Here is a 22,425-nt window from a genome sequence, read left to right as displayed (position 1 = left end):
CTGAAACTGTTGCCTTTGTGACAACTCGAAAAATGCAGAAAATCTCCAAAATATCTCTCATTTATCTTCAAACTATTTATTACCAAACCTGAGCTCTCGAGGAAGTGGCCTAGCAATCAAAAAGTTGGAGTAGTAATGTCGGGAAACAAGACCTGAATCCCGGTAGAAGAGACACTAGGTGATTTCTTCTCATCTACCTAAAAGGGAACCATAGCTGACAAATGGTTCGGTCCAATTTGGACTCCAAGGTAAATACCCACTATGCATAATGAGTGGTAAAGTTACGCGATAAACGTGCAGGTGGGTGGAAGTATATGCCCAGTGAATTAGTCGAGGTACATAAAAGCTGGATCAGACAACACCATTCTAAAAGAAGCAGCAACCAGACCCCCAACAATCAACCTTATCTCTGAATAAATATCCTTCCATTAGGAACAATTGGTGAAGTAAAAGAGGAAAGGTCGCGGACTGTTACTAAGAACCTAACAGAACTTTTCACTTAGATGACACAAAGAATGGATTTTTACAACTGAACGAACAAAAGAATATCCGATTCCTTCAAAATACAATAAGGATTGATATAGTGCCTCTATAGAACAGAAGTCATCAGAGGTTTCTGCAGAATTTCTTCTATACATAGCAAGCATCTTTTCGTTGAACCATAATACGTGTAGATAATGCTCTCGAGGCAATGCCTTACGCACGAAACATCATAAGTCTCGAGAAATCTCACATCTGTTTCCCTCCATTTCGCGCCAGCAAAATGCTTGTACTCGTCCATCACAGAAGACAAACACCAAGTCTGCCATTTCCTTAGACAACCAACGATGCGACCTGTTCGATGCTGCAGGAGCAAATATAGTATGTGTTATTACAATCAGCACGAGAAATGAGAATCGAAGCAGCAATGCCAAGATCAAACAGAAGTTAAGAAAACAAATCGGATAAGATTCAAGCTTAAACGTCCAACTCTAACATCAAGAAGCATATTTTACTTATATACACCAACAATGTAACATATATTTACACAATCGGTGTAATTTAATCGGTTATAGTAGGTTGGTTATTGTAGAAAAGTGCACATTTAAGAGGTGCTTGAACTAAAAATAACGAAATCAATGTACCTTTCCGCGCTTGCAGTGGATAAGAACTGGATGATTTCTAACATCTGGAGACAAATACAGAAAGAAAGTTAACATGCATATATAAGAACCTAGCTCTGTTGCTCGGACTCTCAAAAAATGTTACCTCACCCATGTCGGATCCTCAAAAAGCACTACTTTTGGAGGATCCGACACATACTTGACACCATTTTTTGGAGAGTCCGAGCAACATAGACTTGAATTATGAGCCTAAAAACATGATAGGGAGAGAGAATGCTCAAGATTGTATACCCGTTAACACTTTCAAAGCCTCTGTTATAGCACTCCTCGACATAGTCGATGACTCCTAAACAGAAAAAACTTCAACTTTCATGAATCTGAATATTTCTTAAGATGAAAATTAACTAATATTTCTTCCATTTGATCATATTACATGAGGATTTAAGTTATATACAGTGACACCGTAAAGATCTTTTTACGTTATCAATGAATTTTACTCTGTGATAACAGGTCAGTTATCATTTTTCCCATACTTTTGGCACACTCATCAATGCATAGAACTTAAACTCATTATAAAAACCAAAAGTCGCATCAACGAAACACATACACACAATATCTTTAACTCAACTACTACTCAATCCTCAGATAGTTGGAGTCGGTTATATGAATTCGTATCTTTTTAGGATACTTATTAATTAGATTAGTTTTTTACTATAATCGTTAACCTACCGCAATCCTCCTCCTCTACTGATAAAGGAACAAATTATAGAAGAAATATAAATGAACTACCTTGGTGCCATCCATTCCAAATTGGAAAAGCTTTACTTTGTTAAATTGAAGAAACTCCAAATTCTCTTCAGGATAAGGCTCTGGACACAAACATCTGTAAACAACAAAACAAAATATCAATCCTCACAATAATAATAACAAAAAAAAGGCAGTTTGATGCACAAAACATTCCGCGTTAGCAGTGTCTGCGGAAGAATGATAAGAACAAAAATATCAGAAAATCTTGAAAAGAAGAATGAGAAATTGAACTTATACGCACTTACACTATCAGTGAAATTTAACACAGTTAACTCTATCAACCAAGACTCGGATAGATGGAAAGAAAATAACCTAATATGTTTGCCTCTACTTGGAATTAAAACCCGAGACCTCATGGTTTTCTCAACCAACTTCATTGACCACTAGGTCACCCCTCGGACGTGATACACAGAATTGGCTACCGTTATAGGTCAATTTAATTCCACGACTGAGGTATGGAGAGGGTAGACTGTACGCAGACCTTACCCTACCTTGGGAGGTAGAGAATTCATTTCCAAAAGACACTCAACTCAAGTAAAAGCATATCAAAGCAGGTCGAAAAAGATAACAAAAGTGAAGTAGTCACTGACAAAATACTATAGAAAGCACGACAAATCATCCTGAAAAGAGAACAACAACTACAATAAAATAGTGCGATAATTGAAATACCTACCAGAAACAACGATAGTAACAGAAATCGAAGGACAAGAAACTAAAGAAGAAATACTACGACTTCACTATCAATAAAAGAGAGAGAGAGAGACTAACATGATAGAGCTCAAATTGAGTGATTGCAAAAATGGGAAATTGGAGGACTGAGGGAAACCAGATCTATAAATGCAGTTATCTTCCACTGCTGAGAAATTTGTAGGTGGCACCAAATTACCATCATCTTCTTGCAAAATCATATCCACTTTTTTTTTCTACTCTTTAATCTCACGAGATTCACATAAAACTATATATAACAACTACGCCTCAATCTCAAGAAAGTTGAAATTATGACTCGACTCCAAGAAAGTTAGAGTTAAGCCTTAATTCCAAAAAAGTTGGAGTCAGCTATGTGAATCGTCGCAGAAAAAAGACTTCAACTAAAAATCAAGAAAGTTGGTATAGCATCAATCCCAAAAAAGTTGGAGTCGAATATGTAAATCAGTCGCGAAGAAAAGACTTTTACTAAACATCATGAAAGTTGAAATTTTGCATTTTGCATTAACCCCAAGAAAGTTGAAGTGAACTATATGAATCGTAACGGAAAAAAGGTTTCAAACTGTAAATCAAGAAAAAAGGTTTAAGTTGTCATATGGGGATTTTTGGATAATATTCTTCTAGTAATTCAACTACAAAAAGTTCATTTTTTTTGGGATTATTGTGGATTTTTCAAAGTTTATATAGACAATTATTCATATGTTGTGCCCTCTTACATTATCCAATTGTTTTTGACCTTTCAAATTAATTAAATTATGTTTATTTTCATTAGAAATTATCATGTCTAAGAAAAAAGAATTGAGGGGTCACAATCAGCACTTTTTGAAATTATTTATATTGTTTTGTTTTCTATGACAACTTGTGTTTTTTGAGGTCACAATTACAAAAGAAGAAATAAGATATTGAATAAGTCAAGCTCAAATGTCACTCCAACTATTAAAGTTGGATGAACCATGTTGAAGTCCTAATTAATTTAATATTAAATCACATAAAATATATGAAAAAAGAACATATTTTATCAAAAACAATTCTATTCACAGAATTCAATCCTCTAGCTAGCCCCAACAACGGCCCACATGGTAATTGGACCACCTTTCCCTTTATACACAGCTAGGACTTGTGGGGGGCTATCAATTGTAACCAATAGATTGCATTAAGAAAAAAGGTCCAATTCAACCTTTCTCAATTTACTAAGGAATATTATTGGTTGATAATCGAGAAATTTTCAAAGGTTAGTGCATAGTGTGATTCGAAGTTCAGTGGATAATGAGTCCACCTTATATTGTTGTGGGACACTAATCGATAGTCAATTGTTCAATTACGCTCAAATTAGCCAAGACATTACATCAATAATATATCTTGTGTGAAATTGATCAAAACGTTATTGTTTTTAAAAAAAAATAAAGATACTTAGATTTTAGAATTAGAGGTGTCATCCACAACAATTACTACAAGTTTTAGGAGTAAAAGAACATAAAACACTACTCAGACTTTTTAATAACGTCGTTGAGTGTATGTAAGATCCTTAAAAAATAATACATTTTTTATTCAACATGAATGCGACAACATGTTCAGAAAACCCATGAATCATAGTTCGTTGAAAGAGAAGTGCGTTGATTTGTTTTTACCTGCCTAAGTTCTTGTACCAAAGTCATTCAATACCTGTATTGGTGGAAGGCCTTACTTAGTAGAATAGCCGCGCCTATTGTCTATAAACCTACGTTGCTCAGGCTTTTTGAAAAGGATGCTATACATTCGTGTCAAATTCTCCAAAGATACACCACTTCTAGAGAATCTGCTACACTTTTAACGACATTTTTAAAAAGCCCAAATACCATAAATATAAGCTTACCTAAACGTCATTTCAACTATCTATTACTCACTTTCTTTATATAAATTTCGAATACCAAATAATTATAAAAAATAAAATAAAAATCACAAAACTTTGTGACCCTACAATAAAAAAGAAGAAGAAGAAGGTTGTGGGAGACTACATGGCAAGGCCACAAACTCCTTCAATCTTCTACCTATTTTTACCTTTCCTCTAACCATTTTCAAGATTCTTCACTAACCCTTTTTCCTAAGCACCCCCAATTTGATCCTACATTGTTAAAAATAAAATGAAGGTTATTGAGAAAATTCAAGAATCTGTGAAAGATGACAGAGTGGTTTTCTCTTTTGAGTTTTTTCCACCAAAAACTGAAGATGGGGTTGATAATTTGTTTGAAAGAATGGAAAGAATGGTGTCACATAACCCATCCTTTTGTGATATTACATGGGGTGCTGGTGGTTCAACAGCAGATCTGACTCTTGAAATTTCAAATAGGATGCAGAATATGGTGTGTGTTGAGACATTGATGCATTTGACTTGTACAAATATGCCTGTTGAGAAAATTGATCATGCTCTTGAAACTATTAAGTCTAATGGGATTCAAAATGTTCTTGCTCTTCGTGGAGATCCTCCTCATGGACAAGATAAGTTTGTTCAAGTTGAAGGTGGCTTTGCTTGTGCTTTAGATCTGGTAAAAATTACTAATTTTGATTCCAAGATTTGATTTTTATGTGTTTAGAATGGTTTGATTGATGAATGCATTACATATTTGAAATGTTGGGTTCAAAATTTGATCTTTGTTGAGTTTTGAAGTAGTTTGTACATGTATATGTATGTTTCTGTGTTGGAAATGTCGAGGTGGGAACCATGAGGTCTTAGGTTCAACGTGTTTCGATTGCTGAATGCATTACACCATTTTGAAATATTGGGTTCAAAATTTGATCTTTGTTGAATTTTGAGATAGTTTGTACATGTATATCTATAGTTCCGTGTTGAAAATGCCAAGGTGGGAACCATGGGGTCTCAGGTGCAACATGTTTGATTGCTAAAAACATTAAACATTTTGAAATGTTGGGTTCAAAATTCGATCTTTGTTGAATTTTTAAGTACTTTGTATATATTTATATATATTTCTGTGTTGAAAATGTTGAGGTGGAATCTTAGTTTCAAATTCCAGCAGAGACAAAAAAACACTATTTAATTTCTTCACATCTGTCCTAGTCTTGGTGTAGAGTTACCTGGTACCTATTGTTGGTGGGAGGTGGCAGCATCCCGTGGAATTAGTTGAGACACGCGCAAGCTTGGACCAAACACCACGGTTGTAAAAGAAAAAAGAATGTCAGGTTCAGGCGTTCAGCTGGATCCATTGTTGATAATTTGTTGCATCTGCAAATGTTCATAGCAGTTCCAACTGAACACATTGCTTTTATCTTGAAACATGTATACATACAGAAAAAGTATTAAACTTGATTTATATGATGGCAACGCCCATTCTGAACTCGTTGAATTTAATTCTTGAATGCGGCTTAGGTTTATTAGTAATAGTCTTTGATCTGGGATCTGATTGATTTGTTTCATACAGTAATTCTTCTAATACTGCTATATCATTTGCGTTATAATTCGATTGCCTTTGTTTTCCTTTGCAGGTAAAGCACATGCGGGCCAAGTATGGGGATTACTTTGGGATCACTGTTGCGGGTTACCCAGGTTAGTTACCAATCTTCTTGGGATTTTTTTGGTGTATTTCATTACTTCATTTGTTTCATTTTCTTTGATACTCTTTCCGTTTCAGGACGTCCCAAAATGGTTCATACTATCATACTTCTATACTACTTTAACAACTAACAAGAATCCAAATTCACTATCCAAATTAAGATTTGATGTTTCCTCTATCAAACTAACTTTTGAGCAATTATCTTAGTATTTTCTTTCACTATTGCTAATATAAGATATACTCTATCCATTTCAATTTGTTTGTCTGAAACTAAAGATATGTGTAATATACCGAAACATCCTTTGAATCTTGTGGTCTTAAATATGCCATGTAGAATGTTGGGGGTAGAGAGTTGCTAAATATAGAAAGTAGCATTCTTTTTTAAACAAACTAAAAAAGAAAGTAAGACAAACAAATTGAATTAGAGGAAGAATAAGACATAATTCATATTTTAAACCCCGTGTCTGGTCAATACTAGCACATAGAATGAAACTGAGGAAGTATAAAGTAAAATTTGTCCAATTTTGGTTGCCTTTTTTGTTTCTGCAATATGATCTTCTTCTACACTAACCTTGAGAAATATGAGGTTCTTCTTCTGTTCCGATGCTGATATTGACTATGTTATTGCTTTTCAGAGGCGCATCCTGATGTTATACCTTCAACTGGACTAGCTACACTAGAGACATACGAAAACGAACTTGCCTATCTCAAACAAAAGGTAGTTATTCCCAGCATTATGTTTCATCTTTGGGTGAATATAATATATTTTACATTAATCTGCCATGAAGAAGAAAAGTGAAGTGTTCTTGTTTTGTTCGTAAGTTTCTGACACTTGTGGGAACTTGTATTCTTCAGGTTGATGCTGGAGCTGATCTCATTGTAACTCAACTCTTCTATGATACTGATAATTTCCTCAAGTTCGTCAGTGATTGTCGTCAAATTGGGATAACTTGTCCCATTGTTCCAGGAATCATGCCCATCAACAATTATAAGGGCTTCTTGCGCATGACTGGATTTTGCAAAACTAGGGTATTCCCTTATTTTTTAGAGTATAATCCATTCTCAGTCTCAAATTAAGTGTCTGCATGTCAGCTCAAATGTTGCCTTCTCATATTGTGATGCATGACAGCTCCAACACTTGGAAATGTCATTTTACAAAATATATTTTTGGCACTATCCTGTTGGTGCTTAATCTTACGTAATGTTATGAAGCCTTTAATGTTTAAGAAGTTTTGTGGGCTGGTCTCTGGGCCCGATGAACCAGAAAAAAGAAGAGATCTTCAAGCTATTCTCATCTAATAATCCTGACTATTTGTTTGTTTTAGTTGAATGAATTCCTTGAATAAGACTCCCTTTGCTCGTCTTTCTCAATTAACCACAATATTCTGCATTATTGGAATGTGTATCTGTTACTTCACTTAGGCCTCGTCAGTCAACCTTCTTAACCACCCTTTACGACTTGGCTCAGTTCTTGTTTACAACTGTATTCTTTGTTTCACATTTCCACCTCAAAGCATGAACGACTTAATTTGTACCACTGCATGGTGGTGAAGATGATTTATCCAAGTGTTGCATAGACATGCTAACTGGAAGCTCAATTTACTTTGACCAAATGTTATTGATCCACTGTTTTTCTTCTTCTTGTTTCTTAGGTCAATCAAATTCATAAGTTCAGTTGGTATCCATTTTATTCTTTATATATTTGGGGACGCTTTTGTGAGCCGTTATTGTATTTTATGTTTAGTAAAAAAGATAACTTTGAATACGACATGTTGATTGACTTGGATGTTTAGCTGCTCCTGGCTCCTGCACTCCAGATGCTCATTTTTCCCGCTTTCTTAATGACATTATAGATCCCGGCAGAGATTACAGCTGCCTTGGAACCTATTAAGGATAACGAAGAGGCTGTCAAAGCATATGGAATTCACCTTGGAACTGAAATGTGCAAGAAGATTATGGCCAGTGGCATTAAGACATTGCATCTTTATACATTAAACATGGAGAAATCAGCATTGGCCATTTTGATGGTTAATCTTCTTACCTTGTAATTTGTGCTTTAAAATATGTTGAAATAGTGATATGATTTCAGAAATAGAATGAATTTTGCTTACAATGTGAGTTGTCTGGAAAATGCAGAATCTTGGATTGATTGAAGAGTCCAAAATTTCTAGGCCACTACCTTGGAGACGTCCTACAAATGTTTTCCGTATCAAAGAAGATGTCCGTCCTATATTCTGGTATGTAGAGATACAAATCAATGTCAAAATAATTCTCCTTATTGTAATTAGAAGCTGATCTTCCATTTGCAATGATGGTAGGGCCAACCGTCCGAAGAGCTACATCTCAAGAACCATTGGTTGGGATGAGTTTCCACATGGCCGATGGGGCAATGCTAAAAATCCGTCATATGGAGCACTTAGTGATTATCTGGTGATTGAGATCATACTTTTCTGTGTTTAAGGGTCTTAACTAGTTGAATAATTTCACTAAAAGTGCAGAATTTATAAGGTATAGTATAGGAAACCATCCACTCCTAGAGCATTGTTAAGCCCCTCTTTTCTTTGTTTCGTATCGAATCATATTTGCTATAATAAGGAGAAAGGTTCGTTTTGGTGTAGATGAGAAAGGATTTTATTCATCCTGCTTTACTTGTGGAGCTTTAACTTTGGTTGAAGGTTAAATTGGCAAACAAGGTCAAAGTAATATAACTATCTGAGTGAAGTCCCATGAACTGTCTGTTTCTCGGGCTGATCGATTAGAATGTTCTAGTTACATTCGTTATCTCTGATATAGCTGCCTTTGTCACTCTCCAACAGTTCATGCGGGCACGCTCACGTGATAAGAAACTTCAAGAGGAATGGGCTATTGCTCTCAATAGTGTGGAAGACATCTATGAGGTATTGCTTTGAGTTTCACTTCACTTATTGTCTAAACCCGACTCATTTCCAAGTCCTAACGGAATTTTCACATCATCAGAGATTTATGAACTACTGTCTCGGGAAGCTGAGAAGTTGTCCTTGGTCTGAGTTAGATGGGCTTCAGGCAGAGACAAAGATCATCGATGATCACTTGGGTAATATAAACTCGAAAGGTTTCCTGACTATTAACAGCCAACCAGCAGTTAATGGTGCAAAGTCCGATGCTCCTTTAGTTGGTAAGTTTGATGCTTAAACTTCTCATTTGTACACAAGGACGATTAATTTGTTTCTTTTAAGGCATAATACATAAACAAACGCTCAAACTTGATCTCAGCTAGCAAGTAAACACTCCAACTTACAAAATGATCATCTAGACACCTCCTAAATAATGTGTCACATCAGCATCGAGTGTGTCCATGAGATACAGCAGGGACGAGTTTGAGTGTTTAGATGCAGGTTGAGACCAAGCTGAGGTGTCTAGATGAACACTCTCAAAGTTGGAGTGCTTACTTGTTAGCTAATGCCAAGTTAGAGCATCAGTTTATGTATTATGCTTTCGTTTAATTTCAAATAACTTGTTTTGCAGGATGGGGTGGTCCTGGTGGATTTGTTTATCAAAAGGCATACTTAGAGTTCTTTTGCTCGCGTGAGAAGTTAAATGCTGTTATCGAAAAATGCACGGCTTTCCCCTTCCTTACCTACATGGCTGTGAACAAGAAAGGAAACTGGATGTCCAACGTCAACCAAGTCGATGTCAATGCAGTGACATGGGGCGTCTTCCCAGCTAAGGAGATTGTACAACCAACCGTCGTTGATCCTGCCAGCTTCATGGTATGGAAAGACGAGGCATTTGAAATCTGGTCAAGAGGTTGGGCTCAATTATACCCCGAGAATGATCCATCTAGAACATTACTCGAACAGGTACATTCACACACCTTCCTCTATCTTGTCCCTTTGCCATTCAACCTAATATGTGCTGTGAGTTAATTTCTCAGATGGTCATCCATTATTGCATCAAAATGATAAAACTAATAACGGAGAAATAACTTGACTATGCATATATGTAGCACATAGTTGAGTTATTTTCCCTTTACAAAAGCTAGTTCTACGATGATCATCCGTGAAATTACACCTGTTTCTTGCTCGTAAACTACTAATAAGACGGTATTTTCATTTCGTTTTACAGGTTCAAAACAGTTACTTCTTGGTCAGCCTTGTCGATAACGATTACATCAATGGAGATTTGTTTGCCATCTTCAAGGATATGATCTGCAATTAGTTAGACACACAAAGATCCTAATTCTTTACACACAATGAAGTTTCTTCTTTGGATTTGAGTAGAAATTTTATGATTTATTGTTGTTTTTTATGGTCTACAAACATGAATAATTCAGTTTTGTATTTGTTCCCTTCATTCTTTTTATAGACTACAAATTTATTAATATACCTTGGCTCTTTAAGCTTTGGTAAATTCATGAGCATTTGTATACAATTTTCATTTAACTCTATATATAAAATATTTTCTTTTGAATTTTCCACTCGATGTCCGATATTGCATTGGGACCTGACTAATCTGGATTCATGTCGAGATATGAAGTAAGGGAACTGAGACGAGTGACAAAAATGACAAGACAAAAACAAACCTGTTGGAGTTAAGACTGTCAGAAAACTTTAATGGACTTTAACTTGTATATGTTGATAGTTATTTTCTTTTAAAAAATTATTAGTATAGTTTAACATGTAATAACATATAATTTCTATTTTTATTAGATTGTCCTATGTAAGAAAATTGATTGTGAAAATAATTTTAAAATTGTTAGTGCATTAATAAACTTATACTCTTTGTGATGACTCGATAATCATAACAAAAGGAAAAGTTACTTTTTTCTGGACTTCAGGACCTCCATTTAAGGCATAATCGAAGAATTTAATTATTATTTTTTGGTAAGTTTAGTTGCTTTTAAACAAGTTAGATGCATAAAACTTTAGACGTTCATGTTTGAAGTTTGTTTTTCAAAATCTAACTTTAGACAATTTGAAAGTAAGTGAATTTTCGACGTACACATTTGAAGTTTGACTTGGGAAGACCAAATTTCCCATAATTTTGTTTGAAATTGTAGGGACATTATATGTTCGAACTTCAGACACCTAATGTCTCTCAAAATATGATTTATGATCAATGTTGAAAATATCATTTATTTATTGTGTACAATCTTATTATACAAAACTTATATGTACAATCATCTTATTATGCATAGAATAAGAAATACATTTTCAATGCAGCGAAATGGTATTTTTCACGTCTCAATTGATATATATTTTGAGTGAGATAAGGAGTTTTATATGAGTTTGGAATCGATTATATAAATTCTTACTAATCATATTACTTTATTTAAATTCATCTCAAATCAACACGAGATGAAGAGTTTTCTAAGAAAAGAAACGAGTGAATTTAAATTACTATTCAGCCAAACTCAAAATTTTCTGTAATCAAAATAAAAGGCCACCAAGCCACCAAAAATTCATTAAAAAATAAAAAAATAAAAAAATTATAATTATTCAACTTGTAACGAGTTTTGAATTTTTACTTCTTATATCAAAAATTGATACGTATTTGTTGTTTTGAAGTGGTGTCAATATATTATAAACATTTAAAGAAACAAATAACTAATTCATTTCACCATACTGAAAAAAGAAACACGAGACAAAAGAAATTCAAATTCAAATCGCGGAATACTTTGACCGAAAAAAAATAAAATTTCACTACAAAATGATTCAGAAAATAAATCATTCGAGACATGAAAAATAATGATAAATACATTGATTTTTCTTGGAATTAAGATGTACAATTGGAAATAAATCCTAGTAATTAATCAATTCATACCACAACAACAAAAAGATGATGTTTTTTCAAGAGAATACAAAAATATAAAATCTCGTTACATAATATCACATATCGCTCGCTTGATCGATTGATCTACTTTATATGGAGTAAGGTTTTGGATGAGGCAAATCCTTGATGATTCCACACAATATATCATTATCAGGCATGTTGTACTCATCTTTCAAAGATGTGTTTGGTGCATTAACACTAAAATAGAGTTGATGGCCCAAATATTGTTTTTCAAGTGCATTGGACCTTAAATTCCAAAGCCCAGCATTGTCAAGAGTTGTTATAATTGCAGCCCATGAATTTGGGTACACTTGGATTGTGCTCCTACTCACAGCATCAAGTAAGTTGTAGTTTTGTCTCATCTCTGGCTTCCATCTCCCTGGCGCAATCCTAAATGACAGAGCAGTGGTGGAGTCAGAAATTTATATAGAAAGTTAAAAAAAATAAAATTAGGTATGGGGTTTGAATATGTGATTTGGAATGATATCTGAAACCCCTACTATGTAAGAAAGTTTTAGGACACTTTAAGGAGGGTCGAAAAGATAGGTGGTTTTGTATTTTAGGTCACTGTCATAAAGTTCAACATGATCAATGAGAATTCATATAATTTTCTCTACTGGTGGAATAATTGTAATGCGACTATACCGCCTGCTGATAAAGGGAAGAAAATATACCAAGCCTTGTCCTAGCAGTCAGGTTTGGTCCGGATTGAGATATAGTTGTTGTTTGCGGGAGGGGGGGGGGGGGGAGGATGATCTCCTATGCATACTTACAATTTGTCATATAACTTAAATAACATTTTTCACGTGGTAAAACATTTTAGGTATGTGGTGTATGATTCAACGATGTATTGTATGTTTGTGGTGTGACAAATCAATAAAGTTTCTAGTAATTAGCATTAACGGTTGAACTTATAATTTCAAAAATTAGGATGAATTCAATGTTAAGAACTTTAAAAGTATAGGAGAATTGAGGTACTTACGCAACAGCAAAGAAGTTGAATCCATCCAAATGCCAAGATTGAACACTCTTCTCATGATTTTCAAGTATAATTTCAACAAAATTGCGATATGTAACATTAACCACATTAGGTGCAATTGTGATTACTTCATTTCCACTTGGTGGTATATACTCATCCTTACATAGTCCATATTTAAACACCTTGTCCGCAACACCATAGTATTGAGCCAACTTAATCGGTGTCTCGGGATCCGTGTGTGAGACACCGTTGATGGCGTAACGGTGTTTCCCGTTCACAACACCGGCGGTGCTCACCAACCTAATGGTTCGTGTGATGTTGATTTGACCGTAGTGGTAACTACCTTGAGGGTTAGGTCTAGCTGAACTCGCGGTCAAATTCCAACGGAATGAGTTGAATTGGTTGAGTGACCACTCCCATCCTTCCGGAGCTTCTTTCTTTTCAAGAGGAGAGGCGGGACCTTTACCTGTTGAAACATAATATAATTAAATAAGTAACAAAACATGTGAGGTTGTCATGATACAATAGTCCATTATTGTATTAGAGTAGACATAAGTCCTAGAAAGTTCAAATGTCATAATGAGCTAAAAACAAAATATAATCAAGTAATTGAAAGTGTTGTTACCAGAAATATGTAGATTTCCCACGGATATCCATGTTCTGACGGATTTTATATATGTTCATTCAAACAGTTTAAATAATTATAGATGAAATGATCACGTAATTCAAGATTACCGTTGGCATAACGGATGGTGGCAGTCGCGACACGAGATTCCTTAGTAAAACGTGAAGTAGCAACAATGAAATAGTCCTTAGGGTTTTGATCAGCAGTAATCAAGACAGATAAGCATTGTCCCAAATGAATATCCAACAACTCATACAAATTTTGAACAGTGTGAGATCCTTCCATCTCAACAAGTTTCATTGTATGTCCTTGAATTCGAACATTGATTGTATCCTTCATACCTACGTTACAAAACCTAAACCTATATGTCTTTCCTTTAACCATTGTAAACATAGGCTCATCTTTACCATCACCTTTTCCGCTTTTACCATTTATAACAATCCCATCTGGCCTTCCTAGTGAACGCCCCGTGTCTAAAAGACCTTTCAATGATTTATGACTATTAGTATACCAATCACTCACAAGAACGGTGAAATCATCAGCCGGTGTATCAAATGGGACAGGGATCAATGCGCGACTATATATAGTTATAGGACCATACCCTCCAACTGCCCTATGTAGCGCGGTTGTTGGGTGATAGTAATAGCTACCGATCTGATCCTTAACCTGGAAATGATAGGTGAAATTTTTACCAGGAGGGATAGGACAATTTGTCCCCAATGTACCATCTTGCCATGAATTCTTCCTTTGTTGAATCCCTTTCCATGTTATAAGGAATGGTTCATCTAATTGATTGATTACATTTACAACAATGTTGTTGTTTGATGTACAATTAATTTTAGGTCCAGGGAATTGACCATTGATTAAAATGACTTGTTGTGGTACACCTAGAGGTGAAATAGTTCCATAAGTAACTTTCCACTCGAAAGTAAGATAAGGATCTTCTCCATGTACCAAACATGAAAAGAGCAAAAGAAGAACAAAACTAATTATTTGTTTATTCATCTTTTGCAAAAAATTTTATTTTCTCTCAATTATGTCCTCTTTTGAGTCTAACATATAAAAATCACAATTTTTTTTTATATGTTGATGAGAGGAAAGGACAACTAAATAAGAACAAGTTGACAATTTTATGTTGGAAAAAATACATTGCTAATTTATATATGTCACAAGAAAAAGATAGCCATTTAATTTTTTTATGGTTTGTCCGTAAGCATAGTTTGCTCTTTGGTTAATTTTTAAACAAAATTGCTCTTCTTGTGCTATGCCATTCTCATTTATTTTTTTTTAAATTATTATTATAAATATTTTTAATGTCATTATTTTTTTCTTGATTATACAAGAAAAGTAATGCATGCAAAAGATTGAACTTTTAACTTTGAAAATGAAAACTAAAAATTGTTTACTATATGGTCGAGAAAAATAATAAGTTTATTAGATTGGGGTAAATAAGACATTAAAGTAATCACATTCTCCTTTTAATGTAGGATTGATGAGGAAAATAATATATATTTTTATTTTAAGTTGATTTAAAGAATTATTACTCCTATTTAGGCTACAAAGGAGTTATTTTGGAAGGATTTAACTTTAGATATATTTTGATTGTATTAGAAACGTTCTTATTTTAATAGTGCATTAATGCATTTTGCTTATTAAAATAGGTAATGTAGCTTATTATTTACGAGTCTCACGTTTAATAAAATAATTATATATATTTTTTTTTTTGAAGAGGAGCATCGGAGTAACGACTTAGAGCCGTGAAATCAATTAGTTATATTATGCCTTCATTATAATGACTTAGGTGTAACCCATCTTCAAAACTTACATGAACGTGAGAAATTTTGAACATCTAGTTGTCCTACCATTGCTACTTGATTAAACTAGAGTTTAGAATAGAGAAAATCACATGAATACGCAAAACAACACTCTTCTATCTACTAACCTTTTATCCTAATCCAATGGAGAAAATCACGTTGGAAGCGCTATCCCTAGAAATAAATCCTGCGCCACGTAAATCTGAATTTTATCAGGCACATATAGGGGTGTGCATTCGATTTTTTGGTTTGGTTTTATACTATTCGGTTTGGGTTTTCGGTTTTTGGTTTTGAAGAAGTGTAACCCAATTTGAACCAAAATAAATTTGGTTTGGTTTGGTTTTTCTCTTTTTGGTTTGGGTTTTTTTCGGTTCGGCTAATCGGTTATGTCAATAATTAGAAACATAACAAAGTTATATTAGCAATTTGGAAAAAATAATATATATATATCACAAGTAAAACGTAAAATACAATACTTAAAAATATATCAATTATAGATGTCCAAACATAAAAGGTAACTAAAAAGGGACAAAAGTGGTTAACTCCAACTTAATTCTCTCTCTCTCTCTCTCTATATATATATATATAATTAATTCAGTTTTTTTGGTTTTTATTTTTCTAAATCCGAAACCAAACAAAAAAACCAAACAAAGTAAATTATAAATCCAAAACCAAACCAAAAATCCAAAAAACCAATCCAAATTAGAATTCGATTTGATATGGTTTGATTTTTCGGTTTAATCCAAATAGTGCACACCCCTAGGCACATATGCAATCCTACAATGCGAATCCAAATATAGTGTGGTCCCAAATCAAGTCCCAAGAGGTCTCGGGTTCGAGTCCTCCTGGGTACGAAGTCATCTTTGTTAGGAAGCATTTTATCCCAATGTGGGACTTCTCAGCACAATTCAGATTTAATCGGGCTTCAATGTGAGAACAAAACACGGGACGAGAAATAATTTTTTAAAAAAAGATTGAACCCCCCCCCCACCCCACCCCCCCACACAACAAAAGAACAACAGAAAGAAAAAAAAAACAAGAATGGGGTAGTTGGTACCTAACACCAGCCATAATTACACACTTCACTCGACCCCCAATTTCTCAAATGCCCACCATTTTTGTGATCAATCTAAAACCACAACAAAAGGGGTTCCAAAAAAAAAAAAGTGTTCTTGAATTTTGAGTAAATTTGCAATTTTTAATTTATTTTTGAAAAAAATGGAGAAAATAGAAGAAGAAGCAGTAGATCAGCTACTAGGGAAAACAGTGGAAAACAAACAAATCATATTCAAAGGATATATTGAAGGAATTCCAAAAGAAAGTGATATGGAGTTGAAAATTGGTAAAAAATTGAATCTTGAAAAAGTTCCAAAAGGGTCAAATGGATTATTGGTGAAGAATTTATACTTGTCTTGTGATCCTTTTATGCGTGGACGGATGCGCAATTTCACGGGGTCTTACCTCCCTCCTTTCGTTCCAGGAGAGGTAAGTAATGTCCTAAGGATTTAACTTATATATACTGACATTGTCGAGTTATTTCAAGGAGAGGTAAGTAATGAGGCAAGGATTTAACTTATATATACTGACATCGCAGAGTTATTTTTAGTTGAGTGTAGTTTTTACTTGGTATTGTAAATGTGGTTGCTTTGTTTTCCGTGTTACCTCCCTCTTGTCATTTCGGGAGAGGTAAGGATTTAACTTATATATACTGACATCGTAGAGTTATTTTTAGTTGAGTGTAGTTTTTACTTGGTATAGTAAATGTGGTTGCTTTGTTTTCTGTGTTACCTCCCTCTTTTCATTTCGGGAGAGGTAAGGATTTAACTTATATATACTGACATCGTAGAGTTATTTTTAGTTGAGTGTAGTTTTTACTTGGTATAGTAAATGTGGTTGCTTTGTTTTCTGTGTTACCTCCCTCTTTTCATTTTGGGAGAGGTAAGGATTTAATTTATATATACTGATGACATGGTTGAATTATTTTTAGTTAAGTGTAGTTTTACTTTTTATAGGGAATGTGCTTGCCTTGTTTTCCGTGTTATCAATTTCGCTTTTCAGTTAACTGTAGTTATCTTTTAAGGTGACATAATAGTCGAGCGTTACCTACTGTACTATTAGCCTTTTTAGGCTATGTTGCTTGGACTCTCCAAAATGTTGTCGCACCTGTGTCGGATCCTTAAGAAATGCATTACTTTTGTAGGATCCAACACTCAACTATCTGCATTCTGAAAGAGTCCGAACAACATAGGCTTTCTGTTTTCATAGAAACTGGATATTTAGTGTAGTTATGCATAGTTGGTTGCCTATCTGAAGTGTCTAATGTTCAATTACGGTTACAGTTTATGTCTCTTTTTGGAGGCGATGTTTGCTGCTAGTGCATAAATAACAAAATCTGTCGAATTCTCCACTGCCAGAAAACAAACACCACAGGTCCAGATCTAGCAGCTGCATTTATAATTGAAAACTTTGTAGTACAAAGATCATGACATGCTCATATTTGACAATTTCCCTATTTTGTCTTGGCCAGAAGTTTTGTGTAATGAATAATAGCTTTTTGTGTTTCCTAAGAAATGCACTACTTTTAGAAGATCCAACACTCACCTGTCATCATTCTGGAAGAGTCCGAACAACATAGACTTTCTGTTTTTAGAGAAACTGGATGTTTAGTGTAGTTATGTGTAGTTGGTTGCCTATCTGAAGTCTCCGAAGTTCATTTACGTTTATTGTTTATCTAATTAACTGATACATTTCATAGTGGGAATTCAAGCCTTTTTTTCTTGAACACTGCCGTTGTCATCATAGTTTTGTTGTTTCTGTAAAAATAAGCTACATAGTGGACTTATATGGCTGTGTGTGTCCTAAGTTCTATACAATTGTCTAACGGAGACATTTGATGGTGGCAAACTACATTTTACACAACAATAGAACCACTGTTTTTGGAGGCAATGTTTGCTTCCAGTGCTTAACAAACAAGATCTGTCGAATTCTCGGAGGCCAATATTTTCATACACCAGACAACGAGCACCAAAAAAACCAGTTCAAATAGCTGCATTTATAGTTGAACTTTGATGTAGTACAAAGATTACATACTAGTATTTGAGATTTTTCCTATTTTGTCTTGGCCATAAATCTCGTGTAATGAAACTTATCCTATACGCGTTTTCAAAAGGTAATTGAAGGATTTGGCGTCTCCAAAGTTTTAGACTCGGATAATCCAGACTTCAAACCAGGTGATATAGTCTCAGGTTTCACTGGTTGGGAAGAATACAGCTTAATATACAATACCGAGCAGCTGAGGAAAACTCAGGCGGATGATATGCCTCTGTCGTATCATGTCGGTCTTCTTGGTATGGTTAATCTTGACCTAAAGTCTCCACTTTTTATTAGCACCATAACATTCATTCTTATAGTTTTTGTTTCTCTTCTTCTGAGCTTTTCGTACTCCTGTTTCCGCCTCTTCAGTATCATATCCTTATCACCAAACTAGTATTTTTTTGAGTTCAATACAGCGAACTTACGAAATTATTTATGTTTTATGTATTTCCTTGTCGGAGTTGTATCCGAATCCAAGTAAGACTTCTTCTTGTAAGTGATTTTTGTTTGATGACCAAGAAATTCCTATGGGTGAATCCTTAGGATCATCCCCAGACTTTGAACCTCGGGGATAATGGGCCGTCCCTCTACCCTTATCCTCTTGAATATCAGGCTTAGTTTGCCTGATGCAGGGCCCGAACCTGTGATCTAAATCGCAAATCCCTCGATCTTTACCACTTGAACTAACCATCGGGGCAAAAAAGAAAGGGATCATATAGGATCGGGGACTTGCCTATTCCTCTCGTATTGTTAGACACGATTTTCTAGTTATATAATGATGTCTCATGAATGTGGACTTTATACAGGCATGCCAGGTTTTACAGCTTATGCTGGATTTTACAAGGTTTGCACACCTAAAAGAGGGGATTATGTTTTCGTTTCTGCTGCCTCGGGAGCAGTTGGCCAGCTCGTTGGCCAACTCGCGAAGTTACATGGATGCTGCGTCGTAGGATGTGCTGGGACAAAACAAAAAGTAAGTCTGTTTCCGCGGATTGTAACGTCTTTTAGAAACTGCATTTGTTGTATTTCATGTTATAACTGACTGAACATTCAACCACATATTATTAGGTTGACATATTAAAGAGTAAGCTTGGATTTGATGGAGCATTCAACTATAAGGAAGAAGTAGATCTTGATAAAGCTCTCAAAAGGTGAGGAAAATGTCTTAACAAACGTCACTAACCGTTGGAAAGTAGAATAATTTAGAGCTCGTGGATTTAGGATCGGTTTTGTGAGTTCAAATGGATTCATTGTTATGAGAGAAAAACATAGTAAGATCACGCTCGTTCTAAACTCACCGACTCTAGATCCTGGATTTGCCTCTACCTCTACTTAGAGCATGATAAAGATGAATATAGTCATTTTCGTAGCAACAATGAAAACTTCTGACTCTCATTTTCACTTTTATGGATAGACATTTCCCCGAGGGGATCGACATTTACTTTGACAACGTTGGCGGATCCATTCTGGACGCAGCATTGCTCAACATGAGGATCCATGGCCGGATTGCCATTTGTGGAATGGTTTCTCAGCAAAGCCTTTCTAATCCACAAGGTATACACAACTTGTTTCAGCTCATCACTAAGCGCGTTAAGATGCAGGGCTTTCTCCAGAGCGATTATCTACATCTATTTCCGCGCTTTCTTGAAGACGTTACTAGGTTGTACAAGCAGGGAAATATTACATACTTAGAAGACATGAACGAAGGCCTCGAGAGTGGTCCTTCTGCCTTTGTTGGACTGTTTTCTGGACGGAACATGGGTAAACAGGTCATCCGTGTCGCTCACCATTGATCTTAATCCAAACCCCTCGAGTTTCTTTCTCGAGACAGAGATCTTACTTCTACCTCCGAGCTTATCATGACCTTCCCTGTTAGCACAAAAAGACCATTTTTGCATCAGGAACAAGGCCTATGTAGACCAAGTTGTAAACTGATGAGACAATGAACACTAATTTTTCTGTAGTTAGGTAGTTAATATATCAAATTCATGCATTATATTTTCGTATTATTAATCGCTGCATTGCTAATTCCCGCGTAACTTATCACTAAACCAAGCAACCCCTCAATTTATAAATTTTTAATGCAAACTAGCTACTCAGTGGCGGAGCCAGAATACTAGATATGAGTTTAGACAAATCTAATTGTTTTTTTTTGGAGAATCAGCCTAAATAATTGTCCACCAAACTGATTAAATTAAAAATAGTTGAGAAATATATAATATATGTTTAATTGTATATAATAAGTGAATAATCTATGTATACTAACTAAAAACGTAAACAACAAATTTGTCGGACTATTCCTAAGACTTTATATTATGAAAATTAGGTAATTTACCCGCACTTTGCGCGAACATAAATAATCTTTCTAAACTTTTGAACAACTTTTCCAATAATCGACTGTTATAAGAAAATAAATAAATTTTAGTAGGTTTTAAAAACATTTCAACATAAATTAAATGATTTGACATTATCACATATCTAAAGAATTGTAAATATATATTGAATGATTAAAAATATCTTGAGATCTAATTTTTTTTATCTTTTACATAATTTATCATAATATGTGTTTGATGATATAATTGTGTTGTTAAAACTGAGTGATGTTTTTATGTAGCAATTAAACATAATTTTTTCTATTTTTTTGTACATGAAAAATATAGAATTTGATAATTTTATGGTTAGAATAACTCCTTGTGAAAAAAAAATTATGTAAAACTTTTCGATAATCAATATTAGTTATAAATAAGTTAAGACTGTTAAAAATGTACACCACAACAACATAAATAAATTCTTTTAGAGATAATCTACTTATCTGAGGTCAAACGTTCACTACTTTTCATTATTGTTACTTTGTTACTCTAACAAAATTTATAAAAGGAGAAAAATTAATTTGAAACAACAACAAAATAATATTGTTAACACTTATAGAAATTCATTATTTATTAAACTGCTGCTTTGAAGCCCCTTTTAGATGCTTCATCAATGCAACTTTACGACTTTTTCAGAAATATGTATGTATAATTGTTTCATTATGAAATTACAAATAGATCAAAATATTGGATTCTAGACTCATGTTAAAGAAATATTTTCGAACATTAAAAAATTAAAAATGAATCTAACCTAGATAACTCAAATGTTCTGCAATAACTTGGGACATATAGGACAACAAATCTATGTTAATAGACATATCTTTTGTTGCTTAAAGTATTACTTTTATTTAGAGCAGGTTTTGTTTTATATTCTTCAAATTAAGCTAGCCGAAAATAGTCATAACTTACACAAAAAATATTTAGAAGAGTTGAATGAGAAGGAAAAAAAGAAAAACATTAAAATGACGAAAGTTTTGTCCAAGTGAGATCTTGTCACTAAAACGAATTATTAGTGGCGACTATTATCGGTATTAGCAGCGACTAATTTTGCTACTAAAACATTCTTTTAGTGCGACTATTATAGGTATTAGTGGCTGGGAATCTTGTCACTAAAACAAACTATTAGTGACGACGATAATAGGTATTAGCAGTGACTAATTTTGCCACTAAAACAACTTTTAGTGGCGACTACTATAGGCATTAGCAGCGACTATTGTTGCTACTAAAACATACTTTTAGTGGCGACTATTATAGGCATTAGCAACGACTAATGTTGCTACTAAAACATACTTTTAGTGGTGATATTTAGATGTATTAGCAGCGACTAATGTTGCCACTAAAACATTCTTTTAGTGGCAACTATTATATGCATTAGCAACGACTATTAAAACATACTTTTAGTGGCGACTATTATAAGCATTAGCAGCGACTAAGTTGCCACTAAAACATTCTTTTAGTGGCGATTATTATATGTATTAGCAGCGGCTAATGTTGCCAGTAAAACATTCTTTAGTGGCGACTATTATCAGTATTAGCAGCGACTAATGTTGCTACCAAAACACACTATTAGTAGC

At 34.3% G+C, this 22,425-nt stretch overlaps 4 protein-coding genes across 4 annotated transcripts; 2 read left to right on the top strand and 2 right to left on the bottom strand.

Annotated features, from left to right (window-relative positions):
• Window positions 1-514: 514 nt before the first annotated feature.
• On the bottom strand, window positions 515-3,260 carry LOC125819558 (tyrosine-protein phosphatase DSP3-like). The gene is made up of 5 exons (XM_049499004.1): window positions 2,679-3,260; window positions 1,893-1,986; window positions 1,395-1,449; window positions 1,125-1,168; window positions 515-844 (listed from the first exon to the last, which is right to left on the bottom strand). Exons 1-5 carry the CDS (start codon window positions 2,816-2,818, stop codon window positions 590-592), a joined length of 588 nt encoding a protein of 195 aa, XP_049354961.1. The 5' UTR covers window positions 2,819-3,260; the 3' UTR covers window positions 515-589.
• Window positions 3,261-4,609: 1,349 nt separating this feature from the next.
• On the top strand, window positions 4,610-10,357 carry LOC125819599 (probable methylenetetrahydrofolate reductase). The gene is made up of 11 exons (XM_049499055.1): window positions 4,610-5,137; window positions 6,093-6,153; window positions 6,796-6,878; window positions 7,016-7,189; window positions 8,014-8,187; window positions 8,297-8,397; window positions 8,479-8,590; window positions 8,977-9,057; window positions 9,137-9,314; window positions 9,665-9,999; window positions 10,265-10,357. Exons 1-11 carry the CDS (start codon window positions 4,736-4,738, stop codon window positions 10,355-10,357), a joined length of 1,794 nt encoding a protein of 597 aa, XP_049355012.1. The 5' UTR covers window positions 4,610-4,735.
• Window positions 10,358-12,060: 1,703 nt separating this feature from the next.
• LOC125819552 (L-ascorbate oxidase homolog) lies at window positions 12,061-14,583 on the bottom strand. The gene is made up of 3 exons (XM_049498997.1): window positions 13,686-14,583; window positions 12,954-13,416; window positions 12,061-12,361 (listed from the first exon to the last, which is right to left on the bottom strand). Exons 1-3 carry the CDS (start codon window positions 14,578-14,580, stop codon window positions 12,061-12,063), a joined length of 1,659 nt encoding a protein of 552 aa, XP_049354954.1. The 5' UTR covers window positions 14,581-14,583.
• A 2,014-nt stretch (window positions 14,584-16,597) lies between these two features.
• LOC125819669 (2-alkenal reductase (NADP(+)-dependent)) lies at window positions 16,598-20,510 on the top strand. The gene is made up of 5 exons (XM_049499135.1): window positions 16,598-16,874; window positions 18,559-18,736; window positions 19,289-19,455; window positions 19,551-19,633; window positions 19,897-20,510. Exons 1-5 carry the CDS (start codon window positions 16,608-16,610, stop codon window positions 20,273-20,275), a joined length of 1,074 nt encoding a protein of 357 aa, XP_049355092.1. The 5' UTR covers window positions 16,598-16,607; the 3' UTR covers window positions 20,276-20,510.
• The last annotated feature ends 1,915 nt before the right edge of the window (window positions 20,511-22,425 follow it).

This window comes from Solanum verrucosum, unplaced genomic scaffold (genome assembly GCF_900185275.1).
Source record: "Solanum verrucosum unplaced genomic scaffold, falcon-dt-bn FXZP01000255.1, whole genome shotgun sequence".
Taxonomy (NCBI): domain Eukaryota; kingdom Viridiplantae; phylum Streptophyta; class Magnoliopsida; order Solanales; family Solanaceae; genus Solanum; species Solanum verrucosum.
The sequence above is the reverse complement of the archived record's forward strand: the minus strand, read 5'-3'. Positions and strand labels throughout refer to the sequence as shown.

What these genes read in the sequence shown, in the direction of transcription:
- LOC125819558 (XM_049499004.1), bottom strand. Translation starts at nt 2,818, where the DNA reads ATGATTTTGCAAGAAGATGATGGTAATTTGGTGCCACCTACAAATTTC. An exon ending in CTCAATTTGAGCTCTATCAT is followed by an intron (nt 1,987 to 2,678) that starts GTTAGTCTCTCT and finishes TGTTGTTTACAG; the next exon opens with ATGTTTGTGTCCAGAGCCTT. An exon ending in GGCTTTGAAAGTGTTAACGG is followed by an intron (nt 1,169 to 1,394) that starts GTATACAATCTT and finishes ATTTGTCTCCAG; the next exon opens with ATGTTAGAAATCATCCAGTT.
- LOC125819599 (XM_049499055.1), top strand. Translation starts at nt 4,736, where the DNA reads ATGAAGGTTATTGAGAAAATTCAAGAATCTGTGAAAGATGACAGAGTG. An exon ending in TTGCTTGTGCTTTAGATCTG is followed by an intron (nt 5,138 to 6,092) that starts GTAAAAATTACT and finishes TTTCCTTTGCAG; the next exon opens with GTAAAGCACATGCGGGCCAA. An exon ending in CAGCATTGGCCATTTTGATG is followed by an intron (nt 8,188 to 8,296) that starts GTTAATCTTCTT and finishes TGGAAAATGCAG; the next exon opens with AATCTTGGATTGATTGAAGA.
- LOC125819552 (XM_049498997.1), bottom strand. Translation starts at nt 14,580, where the DNA reads ATGAATAAACAAATAATTAGTTTTGTTCTTCTTTTGCTCTTTTCATGT. An exon ending in CACCATCCGTTATGCCAACG is followed by an intron (nt 13,417 to 13,685) that starts GTAATCTTGAAT and finishes ATGTTTCAACAG; the next exon opens with GTAAAGGTCCCGCCTCTCCT. An exon ending in TTCAACTTCTTTGCTGTTGC is followed by an intron (nt 12,362 to 12,953) that starts GTAAGTACCTCA and finishes TCTGTCATTTAG; the next exon opens with GATTGCGCCAGGGAGATGGA.
- LOC125819669 (XM_049499135.1), top strand. Translation starts at nt 16,608, where the DNA reads ATGGAGAAAATAGAAGAAGAAGCAGTAGATCAGCTACTAGGGAAAACA. An exon ending in GTATCATGTCGGTCTTCTTG is followed by an intron (nt 18,737 to 19,288) that starts GTATGGTTAATC and finishes GACTTTATACAG; the next exon opens with GCATGCCAGGTTTTACAGCT. An exon ending in GTGCTGGGACAAAACAAAAA is followed by an intron (nt 19,456 to 19,550) that starts GTAAGTCTGTTT and finishes ACATATTATTAG; the next exon opens with GTTGACATATTAAAGAGTAA.